Genomic DNA, 12,248 nt, shown 5'->3' with positions numbered 1-12,248 from the left:
CACTTACAGCCAAAATCACAGGCAATCCATTCCCAATCATAGTCACAGTCAATGCCATTCTATATACTATCTGGAGATCAGGTAACCCATCACAGAGAATCACATGTACAATCTAATCCCATCAAACTGCTGCAACATCGCATTATTTACTTTACACATGGCCTTCAAGACAAGGTAAATCAGGGTGCTTGAAATGGAAAATAAACAAAATCAGAAATTTAGATTAGTGGTGGTCAAAGGTTTGTTCAAAGAAAAAGGTTTAAAAAAAAGAGACTTGAGACACAGGGGAGATATAGGGAGAAGAGAGACTGTCAGGCAGGAAGGTAAGGGTTGCATAAATTATAAGTGGAGGAAGTGGTAATATCAAAAGGGCTAGTAATCCAGAGATCTAGACTAAAGCTCTGGTTACATGTGTTTACACCGCACTATGGAAGCTGGTGGAATTTGAATTCACTTAATAAATCTGGAATTATAAAAAAGCTAACTTTAGGAATGGGGACATGAAACTGCCAATGATTGTTGCAAAAACCCATCTAGTTCACTCATGTCCTTCACAGAAGACAACCTGCCATTCTTACCCAGTCTGGTCAATGTGTGACCATGATCCACAGCAACGTGGTTGACTCTTACCTGCCCTCTGACAAACATTGAACAATTTAGGATGGGCAACAAATTCTGGCCTTTCCAACAATACCCATATCCCATCAAAGAGAAAAGAATGAAAATGAACCGGGAATGCTAATCATTTGGATTCAGTTTGTTGAAGTTAATGGCAGAACAAAGTGAGGCAAGGATGTGAGGGCAAGTAGAAAACTGGGGGAGACTGTGAATGTAGATTGAAAAAGGGCTGTAGAAGAACTGAAATCAATGACAAGGAGCCAAGTTGAGACAGCAGGGACTGGGTGGGGCCAGTGGACAATACATGGAGAAGAGAGATATTTTTAGTCAGTCAGTCTGTATAGAGATGCTCTTGTGCGTTTCTGGAGCAGATGGTACTTGAACCCAGGCCTCCTTGTTCAGAGGTAGGGAATATGGAGAAGAGATATAAACAGTTGTAATTCATGACAGGTGAATCTTGAGTAACTCAGCAAATACCCTTAGGTTGTTATGTTGGAGACTGTCAGATGCAAGGTCTTGAGCAGCAAAAAGGTTGAGGTGGCAATTTCAAAAGAGGTCAAGTTGGAGATCTTTCTGATGGATGGGATATGGCATAAAACACAGACTGAACAAAATGCTGATATATTTTTCAACAGATTGTTTAAAATCAAACAACTTATCAGGAAAGGTGATGCAAGTTAGAAGAAATAGTTTGAAAACGAAACTCGTCTTCACATTGAGCTGGACAAAGTCAAGATTCATTCATAACTTGGAAGCCAAAGAAACAATCAGACAGGACTAAGACAAAGCAATATCGAATTGGGGCTGAATGCTATCCAAATACATGCAGTTACTAAGGGACATAAGTTAGATTAAAAAGGTGAATCCTCTGTAGATTGTAGAGGTAATTGTGCTAAATGGGAGGAGAAGCCATTGAAAAATCATTTGGCTAAATACAAACTGCCAAGAATAAATCAAGTGGAAGAGGAGCAGAGGAATTAGGGAAGAATAAAGAAACAGCATCATGATCACATTCGGACACAACATTGTTTAATTCACAGAACGGGCACTATTCCTGGGGTACAGAGGTCAAATTGTCTGCATGAAGATTCTTCAAAAGATTGTTGGGAACTGTAGGTTTAATATGGCCAACATGTGTGCAAACTGAATATCCACACGTTATTTAACTTATAAAAGAAAGCAGACCAACCTTTAATGATTTGTCAATGACGTTTTCTGGAATTGTGTCATCTCCTACAATTGCTGGGGGTTTCCATGTCAGCCAATAGTCAGGATTGGTTGTGATAGAACTACTCCAAAATGCTCCAAACATGGTCATCATCAGTCCTGAACTCAGCAACTTTAATTGTTCAGGAGAGAGCTGAGATATGAAAACACATTAAAGCTGATTTTAAGTTGCATCTTTAAAATTCCTTTCACTGGCATTACCTTCAATGTATATGCCCAAATTTATATACAATTTGGAATAAAGCATTATTACAGATCTGTCAGTGTTACACTGTTTCCAATAGTGGAATAGCACTCTGAATGCATTAAATACTCCAAATTTCAGCCAACTGACTTGCAAGATAAATTTCCAGTTGGGCACTGATGATCCAAATTCCATAATCTGACCGGATATTAAGTATGTATAAGTGAGCCAATTTTACCAGTTTCAGACTAATTATGGTTCACAACAAGAGAAACCTGTCCACTGCAGCTACTGTGCAGCATTGCAGTGGAAAACCAGTTAAAACAAGAAAATGTTTCAATCAAATCACTCCAGTTCATGATTTAACTCACACAGTGTACGTGATATAAGTGATATATGCATGTGGGCTGCAGCAATACAAGGGAACTCAGCACCACCTTCTCAAGGGCAACTTTGGATGGGAAATAAATGCTGGCCAGCCAACAATGCCCATTTCCCAGGAGTGAGTAAAAAAAATCCCTGTGACGATTAGCACAAATCCATTATATAGCAATACCAAGTAATTGACAAAGCATGCTTTTATGACCAATTGTTTCCATTTTAGTTACCAGCACCAGGTTCTATGAAGTGAAGCAAGACATTTTTTCTGATGCCCAGGAAAAGATAACTATTATAATCGCAGTACTGCAAGGTGTGATTTGACCAATGTGCACTCACCTCATCAACCTGTGCTAAGTACCAGAATTCTCGGAGATCTTGAGCAGCCACGGGCGTAGATCTTAAGCAGAATATAATTAATTGACGAAGTTCAGCACTAGCCATTGACTGATCTGGCTTACTTCTGGCACTGTTGGTGATGGAACAGGATTATTTATGATGCTAATGCACTTCATGTTGTCCTTTATTGGTCTTCAAATTAACATTTATTAGAAACAGAATGAAAAACCTAATTTACTGCTCTAAACCAATGAGTCTATCCTAATTCCCTTCATATCGCCCATTTATAGTTAATGGTTGGCAATAAAGAGGAATAATGAAGAATGTGCATCATAGGGTATGGTGAGTTGTTGTTGGTGTTAAAGTGATTTTTCACCTTCAGGATTTACAGGCAAACGATAGTATGACGTACATATTGCGATGTAATAATCTAATGCACACTCCCAAGGTATGGAAAATCTCAAATACCCTCATCCACGATCTCAAGGTTGTGGTCCAGATCATCGACAGACCAAAAAAAAGAGTACAGCTTAAATTCTGCTTTTGATTAATTAACTAAACCTAGAAATTATGCTCCGAGCTTCCTAACTTTTGATGCTCAAAAGTTTAGTAGTATTTATACTGAACAGGCAGCACTGCAGCATCACATTCTCAAGGATCTGGGTTCAATTCTAACCTCAGGCAACTATCTGGGTGGACTTTGCCCAAATGGCCGTGTTACCGTGCGTTTCTGCTGGGTGCTCCGGTTTCCACCCACAGTCGAAAAACAAATTAGGCGGATTGGTTGTGCTAAATTGCCCAGTGTCCAGGGATGTGCGGATTACGTGAATTAGCCATTGGATGCTCTGGGGGCCGAATGGCCTGCTTCCACACTTCTATGATTCTATATTAGGCTCAACAATAAAACATCTGGTAACAGAAGTTCACTGTGTAATCTCCAAGTTGCATATTTTAAAATTTACGTATGGCTCCAAAGTCAGTCATAAAATTAACTGCACTGATTGATTTTATAATCAAGGTCATTCTACTGTCAGGGCAGGTTTATAGATAATAGTGTCACATACATGCGCAGAATAACATGGTTCAATCCTTCAGTTAATGGCATGATTGTACTCAAGATTATGAAGTTAATGACAGGTGTTTCCCTGCAGAGGGAGGCTGAATAGGAAATGGGGTTGAAGAGATAAGTGCAAAACCAAAGTATTAGGTTAGCCTCGCCAAGAATGTTTTTCATTATTTACAGCAAAACAGTTTCAGGGGTGTACAGAAAGAACTTCCCACTATTTTGAACATCTTTGAAATTGGAGCAGAACTGGGTAGTGTACCATTCAACTTATTGTCTTCCAAACAAGCTGTGTGTGTCATGAAATTAGAGATTATTTTACCATAGTTCTCTTGACCTGCCTGCTAGTGTTTAACAATCTTTTTGGTTGTTCGTTTCTTAAGATAGCAATTATGTTTAACAGCTATTGAAGTACTTTACTTTCTTTTGCTTACCTGGAGACTAATGATAGATCCATAAGGTCTGCCACCACTTTATACTTGCAGAGTAATGCCAGATATTCCAGTACAGGCCACAGCTGAATTCTGCTTGCTAACTGATTCAAGCATGTTTCATTTAGCTCAGGTGGACCTGCCTCAAGACTTTGGGTATCCGGAGAGTTTAGAAGACCCTGAGATGTCATCACTGAAGCTTGGGAGTCCACGACAGACTGCAAAACACCTGGAACACAAAGTGCAAATACTGTAGATCCTTAAATATCAATAGCTAATTGAGCATCATCAGTTGTAAAAAAAAACTAGAGTTGATGCAACTTTAAATTATTAACAAAAAAGTCTCAATTGCCCCTCATTGACATATCATGGCTGAAAGTTTGGTTGTCAATTTCCTGGATTTCACTTGCCATCTCCAAAGAACGTATCATGCCATCTCCAAAGAACTCTGCAAAAATCCAAACGTTGACCATGTCTTTGACTTGGCCACTTACTGTCCTTCACTCCTTGATCGACATTAATCTCTCCCTGTTGGAAGGTGGTCTCACTGTTATTTTATTTAAGCGCTATCAGATAAACTGGTACCCTTGACGATGAAAGCTTGCTCAGTTCAAGCTTGGCCACCTGAGAGATGGTTTCTAAGGACAAAGTAAAATTCAGAAATTCTGGTTCTTGTCTTTTCCGATCAATAAGAAAAAGTTGATACTTCCCATTGATATGGCAACATCATAACAAGTGATTATCTATTCAGCCAGAATGACTCATGTCTTTACAGCATTAAGTGCTGCAATTCATTTTGTCACCTCAATATGATGCACGAGTTAATTTCCTCAAATCATATTGTTAAACCACTTCTATTTATTCATTCAAGGAATGTGGGCTTTGCTGGCCATCCAACATCTATTTCTTATGTGACAATGCCGTGGATTTAAGAGAGGTTTTGTCCTAGTTTCTTTTAGCTAGAAATGGTGGGGTGGGGACAGATGCCTATGAGAAGTCAATGAGAAGTCAATGAGAAAGTAAACAACTTGTGAAGCCTTGTATGATAATTTTTACAGTTGGAACAATGGAAGCAGCCTGAGTTGGATCCATAGAAGCATCCTGAGTGGGTGTGGTTAACCTCCCACCCACAGAATAAGATGTTTAGTTCAGCTTTCAGCAGAAGCTGCTGGGGTTGTGAAAAGCTACCACATCTCTCTCTGTACAGTTGAAAGCTGGAGTTCTCTCTCTCTCAGAATGGTCTTTTGATGTTCTTTCATGCTGGATTAGAGAACTGCAAGAGAGACAAATCTGCTTTCTGAATTTGCCTTCTGCTAAGAGTATGTTTATGAGATGTTGTTATATTGGTACAGTTAATTAATAATAGTTACTGCATCGATTGTTTAGTTTTCCAGGAGAGTTAAGTTATTCCAATTCCTTCTTTCTTTTCTTTTATTTTAGCTATGCGTGTTTGAATAAATTCCACTTTGCTTAACATTGCATAGTGTGAGCAATTGTATTACATCTGGAACACGACACTACATTTATCTTTAAAGACAGAACAAGTTTGTTTTGGACCATCTTCCTAATATATTCTGAGGAGGTCTGATCTGATGCATAATATCTATCTCAACTCTCCTTGAGAAGATGAGCTGCTTTAAAAAGGCCAAACTGAACTGGATACTCATTATACCCACATTTTAAAACATTAGCACTTAATTATAACTTTACAGGATATTCTAATGCATTAATTAGTTTTACTTTTATTAAAAGCATACCAGCATCATATCCTACTACGTGATTTGCTTGAATTACGAGACCCCAAGACACCATCAAGCCCCGCTTAATCTTCCAGTCAGTAGCAGCTGTTTTAATTCTATACAGTTGTTCTTTCCAAGTTACATCCATCATTTTTGGCCTCAATTTCAACACATCCAGGACAGAACTCATCACTTTCAGTTTGGACACACATTCCACAACAGATCCAACCTAAAAAGGTGGGAGAAGTTTAATCAACGTTTTAATTTTTACAGGAACACAGCCCCTAATAAAGCAACATTTCTGCAATAGCAAAAGTGCGAACATTCTAAGATAAGTTAATCTTATATATAAACTCCTACCCCTCAATTCAAACAGGTAAACATTTGCCATATTTAATTGCTGCAATTGACACAGTTCAAGAATAATAATTGGCTAGCAGAGCATCTAGTAATGTGGGGCTTGTCTTCGTTCGAAGTAAAGTGGAACTTAAAATTTACATGTTCACTTTATAATTAAAAATATATAATGACTAGATACTAATGCTCTATACGACAGATAGGAGACTATTTAAATTTTCGTTACTCCAAAGGTGAGGTGTACTGATGAGAGCCTCTCCTGTTTTAAAAGCCACTTCTGTATGAAAATTCTCACATGAACACCTGAATTTATATTACCCAGACAATCGGTGATACATTTCCTTGTTGTGGCCAAAGTGAAAATGTCTTAACAGTGTCTGTGCTTTACTAGTCCTGATGGTGGCAAGTTATACATTCTACTCAATTTCGGGTGAAATAAGTGTTCATTTATGGGCCTTATGGATCTATAATCAAAAATCTGTCAATCTTCTCCATAAATTTAAATTTATTCAGCGTCCCAGCAGCCACTACACTCTAGGGTAGTGAGTTGCAAAGATTCATGACCCTTTCTCACTGCTCCAAATATGCCACTCCTTCATTTTAGGCTCATTGGTAGACAATGTGTGACCTCTTATTCTAGATTAACTCCCATCTACTTTGTCAACCTCCTTTAGTACTTCAGATACTCCTATTATGTCCCCACTCATTCTTCTGAACTCTAGCAAGTACAGGCTTAAGCTGCTCAATCTCTCCTCATAATAAAGCCTTTCTGGAAAGAACCTAGTGAATCTTCTCTGAACTGACATCAATGCAATTACATGAAGTAAGGGAACAAAACCGTTCGTAATGCTCCAGATGTGGTCTCATCAATGCACATTACTCTATGACTTGGGTTTGAGTTATGCAGTACAAGAGTGGAGTGAGTGGGAGGGAGGGAAAGACTTTTCTCCACATCTGAAAAAAATGTTTAATAATTATTTCAATTTGGCTGTTTATAACAAAGTTTCACTCGTGAAACCTCATCAAAAGTTCACTTTCACCATCTGGAACTCTTGCCTGGTTACCAATATCTCAACACATTGGACAATCAGAAGCTTTTTTTGCTCCATTTCAAGTCTGACATGTGTATTACCCCAAAGGTCAGGCAGAACCATCAAACAGGACAGTGTTAAACTTCACTAACCTTGAATGGAAGAGGACGACCCAAACATTTCTGCAGACCCTTGACACTGGTAGCCATTTCATTAGGACTAGTCAGATGGCTCTGCAGGTTCTCTGAAATAGTGTGAATTTCTTGAGGAATTCTGACGTGAAAAGAACATAAATTACAGTACAAATAACCCCAGGTATGATGAAAACTTCAAGAGTTTTGGATCTCACAGATGGTGGCAAAAAAGTTAAATCCAAATCTGATTTTAAGGATGACATTATTTATTGGACCTGAGCTATGTACAAAAAAAACTCTTTTTTTAAAAAAAAACCCTCAGAACCATGAAGAGAAACCAAACCAAATAAAAAGGGATAAAAGGAACAAACCCGGTTATTCATTAAAGAAGAGCATTCATACCAAAGAAAGAGAAATAACAGATCAGCATTGCAAAGGTACCACAACTGTAAGGCAAGGGGTGCAAAAACAAAAAGAGAACAGACACCCAAACCCAAATACATCCAAAATGGGTGGCACAGAAACTGTCAATGAAAGCCCCAAGATACAACAGGACCATGTGAAACATCCTTTTTCTAATCTCCATGCTTCAAACTCCAACCTTGTACAGATAGCAATACCATAAACACTGTCAATACAACTGTCAGTTGCTTTACTAACTTTCACTGCTCTCCTGAAGTCTGAACCCAAGTTATCTTGATTTATGTCTCTGTTCCCACATTGCATGCTCTACTTAGCCCTTTTCCTTTTGTTTTCTACCCAACTTCTGCTTTGTGTCATATAAATTTATTGCTGAAGATTTAATGCTACCCATTCTTCTGCATTTTGTGCCTTCTGCTCATGTTATATTACACTATCACTAGATTTCATCTTTTATTTTTCTCGCACTATTATTTTGGCAGTTTCCACCAACCAATACTTCAGATTGTCAAACCTCAACTTTATTGTTTTATTACAATCTGATAAGTTTCCTTCTTGATTTGATATGCCGGAAACACAAAAGAGAACTTACTCAATCTTTAGGAAGAATAAACCACTGCATAATTATTACTCCTTTTAGGAATTATGGATAATATCAAAGTTGAGTTGTACAAAATTAACTTCTTCTCAACATTCAATAGTAATTGGAGGGCACTAATCCCTTCAACAATGTAGTCACACATCAAAAGGTTATAATTGTGCATTCATTTGTATTGTGTTTAATTGCGCGTTTTAGAAATGCTTTCATTTCATACCAACATAATGGCTTAGAACAGATATAATATCATTCATCGACCAGTCTATAACCATTAAAAATGCTATAACAGGACTTGAGGTGGAAAAAGCTCAAGAGGAGTTACATACTTCAACATTAATTCAAAAAGAATTAAGCCAAGAAAATAAAATAGTGAGGTACGAACATCTGCCTACACAGAAATTGTGACACAGCTATCTGTACAATCTGAAGTCTGGCAGCATTATGGAGACATAATAAAGGGTGTTTCACAGGTTTCAGACACAGCAGAATTTGTCTAAAACAGATATTTTGGATAGTCGATGCCTTTTATTTTAGTATTACTGATCCAGGTTGTTGTTAAATATTTGTACAATTTTTGTTTTGGAAACAGATTGGCAAAATCTGAAGAACAGCAGAACTCTAATCCTAACATATCACCATGTCAACCCTTAACAGCATGCAATTCCTGGTCACCAGATTTCAAATGAGGTCAAGAAACTGCTGTCAAATTTGTTATGCAAAATATGTTTCTAACAATTCGAGGTACTCACAATATTTTCAGCCTCTGAACTGCTTTAGCTATTATGCAGACAAAGAAAACGAACCTTCCAACTCATGAACCAAGAACCTTGCTAAGTTGATACATCTTAAATATTACTTTGACAGAGCACTAGAGATGGGATACTCCAACAGAACTGTACGGTCAAACCACCAAGATGCTAAGTATAAACAATGTTCATACATACTGGGAAAAGTCAGTTAGCTGGCAGAGATGATCTTTCAGGAGGTGTTTCATCACCCAATGCCAGTGGAGAGAGAGGAGTGCTATTCCCTCAGTATCTGTTACAACTCTGTCAGATATTATCCAGAATCGATCCCGCCACAAAATGCTGCACAATACCTAGGAAGATCAGAAAATGTTCAAGAATGCCCTATTATTGAGGCTGGCCATGCAAGAGAGGTAACAGCTTTCAGTATCTCCACACAGTTAGAATTATTCCTACAACTATTCAAACTTTCCGATATATCCATCTGTAATAGTTTTAAACTCAGATATCTATGTGCATGGTTATTAGAAAATAAACAATTTATAAAATAAAGAATCTTAATTTCATTTTAATTTAGACTTTCTAGACACTGTGACAGAAGTCTTTGCATTTGTCTCTCAGTTCCGCAGCCTGTACTGCATAGTAACTACTGTCCTTCAACCAACCTAGATTTCTTTGGTTCCCAAATTAAAAGTTTTACTGTCTACAATACAATACAAAATAGACAGAGACGAGTTTATAATGGAGCTAAAGTTATAATTATATAATTATATAGCATTTAACATGACTCGGATTTAGCATGTGGCTAGTTACTATACAACATTCCAGTGACAATTTTGGGATGGAACTTCATCAGAAATAGCAGGATAGTTACAACTTGCAATTTCACACATTCATACTGGCAGGGCTGAAGGAGATTATCAGTTGGCCGGCTTTGCGCACCACACCTCTCCAAGGGAATGGACTCCAAAACTAGCAGCAGATGAACAAGTGCAAGATGCATGTCAAAGAAGGTGAGTAATACTTGCCCCATGGAAGGCATCATCTTCCAGATTGGAAAATGAAGACTTTATGCACTGCACAATGCAAGCATCCCAGGCTTCAAAGAAAGCAGCAAGGTGAGCCAAGACTGGGTGAGGCAGGTCATCAAAGCTCATCATACCTAAACAAGTGAACCAAAGCCTTTAATATTTTAGATTTAGCATTTACAACCCTTGCAAATATTCATCCTCTCGATTATTTTTATGGAACTATTTTTACACAGAATACCCGAATAGCATAAAAAAGAAATCCAAACAATGGTACAATTATGTTTGAACATGTAGCTTCATTCTGTGCTAACAGTAGTTTAACCATGGCTTCAAAATTACTCTCCATAGTCCATCGTAAAAGTGGCCGGAATGAGATTGCTTCTTTTTCTATTACACCAATGTACATCTCAAGAGCAGAAAACCAGAGCAGGATCCAAAATAACCAATCAGAATTTACATTAACAGCTGGAAAATGAAGGTGGCTTTCTTATGGGTACAAGATTTTCCATGCCCAGTTTCCTGCCATACATTCTGTCCAGTAAAACAGACCAAATACAAACATCAAATAAATTGTCCCATGCTCTGATAAAAGATGCATTTGAATCAATAAAACAAACTTAATTTTTCAATTTTTTTTGCAATAAAAATATTAGAAAACACTCGGTTTAACTTCCTTGTTTGATGCAAGTCTTGCTAAGGTTACCTTTCTGGAATGCAATGGATACTCTTAAAGCACTTTGTCTGCCTGATTTTCTTGCAGCATCAGAGGTTAGTGCTGCTTTTTCCATATATCCTCTTTCCTCTCTGTCCATCAGAAGTGCCATCCTACAAAACAACAAAAACATGGATCAACCTGTTTTCGGAATTAGTACACAGAGAATCATTATTTTACAAAGTTGAAAGATCACATTAACATTTCATAATCTGTTAGAGTACTCAAATGCAAACTTAGGTCTGTTTGGTGACTAATAAAGTGAGTTGCTTTGTCCTGGATTGTTTTGAACTTCATATACATTGTTGGAGATTACAGGTAATTGGAAACTATCCCATCACAGTCCCGATTTGTGCCTTGTTGATAGCAGAGAGAGCACGGTGAGTCAAGTGAGTGACTTACCACAATTCCCACCCATTTGACCTGTTTTTGCACAGACAATATTGATGTGGCTAGTCTGCTATAGATCCTGGTCTATGATGACTTCCCAGGATGGTGGGGGTTTTTGCTATTGCGCTTGCATGTGCAGGTAGTCAGATCCTCTTTTATTGAAGATAGTTATCGCCCGGCACAAATGCCATTGCCTGGATACTGAACAGGTCTTGCTTCATGCAAATTCAGTCTACTTTGCTGAAGAATTCCACACAAACCTGATTTGCGAACAGGATCACTTCTAATAACCTGATAATGGAAGAAAGTTCCATGAAGGGAACTGGGTGTAGGGCATTGTGCTGAGGGACTCCTGTCGTGATGTTTGGGACCAAATGACTGGTCAACCACAGCAATGTTTTTGTGCTGGATATGGCTTTGGCCAGTGAGGAATGTGCCTTTTCAACCCCACCATTTTCTATTTTCCTAGGAGTCTTTGATGCCACAAAGCCATGTTGCCACTTTGACCTCTGGAATTGCAGTCTTACATACACGACTGGACTAATAATGTACTGTGATCTGCAGCAGAATAGATGCGCTGGAACTGAACTGAAAAGGGAACAAGTAAAATACTAAGTACAAAGACATTCCTTGACATAGATGCCAACAATAGGTTTTGCAAAGGTAATTTTTACCTGTTAGCAATGGAGTGGAGCTGTGCTTGAAGCTCTTTTGAACAATGCAGCCCAGAATATGCCATAGAATTTAGTAAAATATCCAAATGCTGCTGGTTCCATCGTGAATCCAAAGGAACTGAGGCGTTCTCTGAGAAGATAAGCAATATGCAATTGGTCCAAGAAGCAGTTGAGGA

General features: G+C 38.1%; 1 protein-coding gene across 3 annotated transcripts in view; it reads right to left on the bottom strand.

The window, feature by feature from the left end:
• mdn1 (midasin AAA ATPase 1) overlaps positions 1–12,248 on the bottom strand; it is a 190,443-nt gene that overhangs the window by 79,626 nt on the left and 98,569 nt on the right. For all 3 annotated transcript variants that reach the window (XM_043686689.1, XM_043686697.1, XM_043686702.1), the window contains exons 51-59: positions 12,073–12,202; positions 11,000–11,121; positions 10,294–10,427; positions 9,464–9,618; positions 7,520–7,640; positions 5,998–6,208; positions 4,244–4,469; positions 2,747–2,876; positions 1,808–1,978 (exon numbers count right to left, since the gene is read on the bottom strand). In XM_043686689.1, coding sequence (XP_043542624.1) covers positions 1,808–1,978; positions 2,747–2,876; positions 4,244–4,469; positions 5,998–6,208; positions 7,520–7,640; positions 9,464–9,618; positions 10,294–10,427; positions 11,000–11,121; positions 12,073–12,202 — 1,400 coding nt within the window. The remainder of the gene's footprint in view (positions 1–1,807; positions 1,979–2,746; positions 2,877–4,243; positions 4,470–5,997; positions 6,209–7,519; positions 7,641–9,463; positions 9,619–10,293; positions 10,428–10,999; positions 11,122–12,072; positions 12,203–12,248) is intronic.

The sequence above is a fragment of the Chiloscyllium plagiosum genome, chromosome 3 (genome assembly GCF_004010195.1).
Source record: "Chiloscyllium plagiosum isolate BGI_BamShark_2017 chromosome 3, ASM401019v2, whole genome shotgun sequence".
NCBI classification, from domain to species: Eukaryota; Metazoa; Chordata; class Chondrichthyes; order Orectolobiformes; family Hemiscylliidae; genus Chiloscyllium; species Chiloscyllium plagiosum.
Note: the sequence above shows the minus strand (reverse complement) of the source record. Positions and strands in the feature narration are given on the sequence as shown.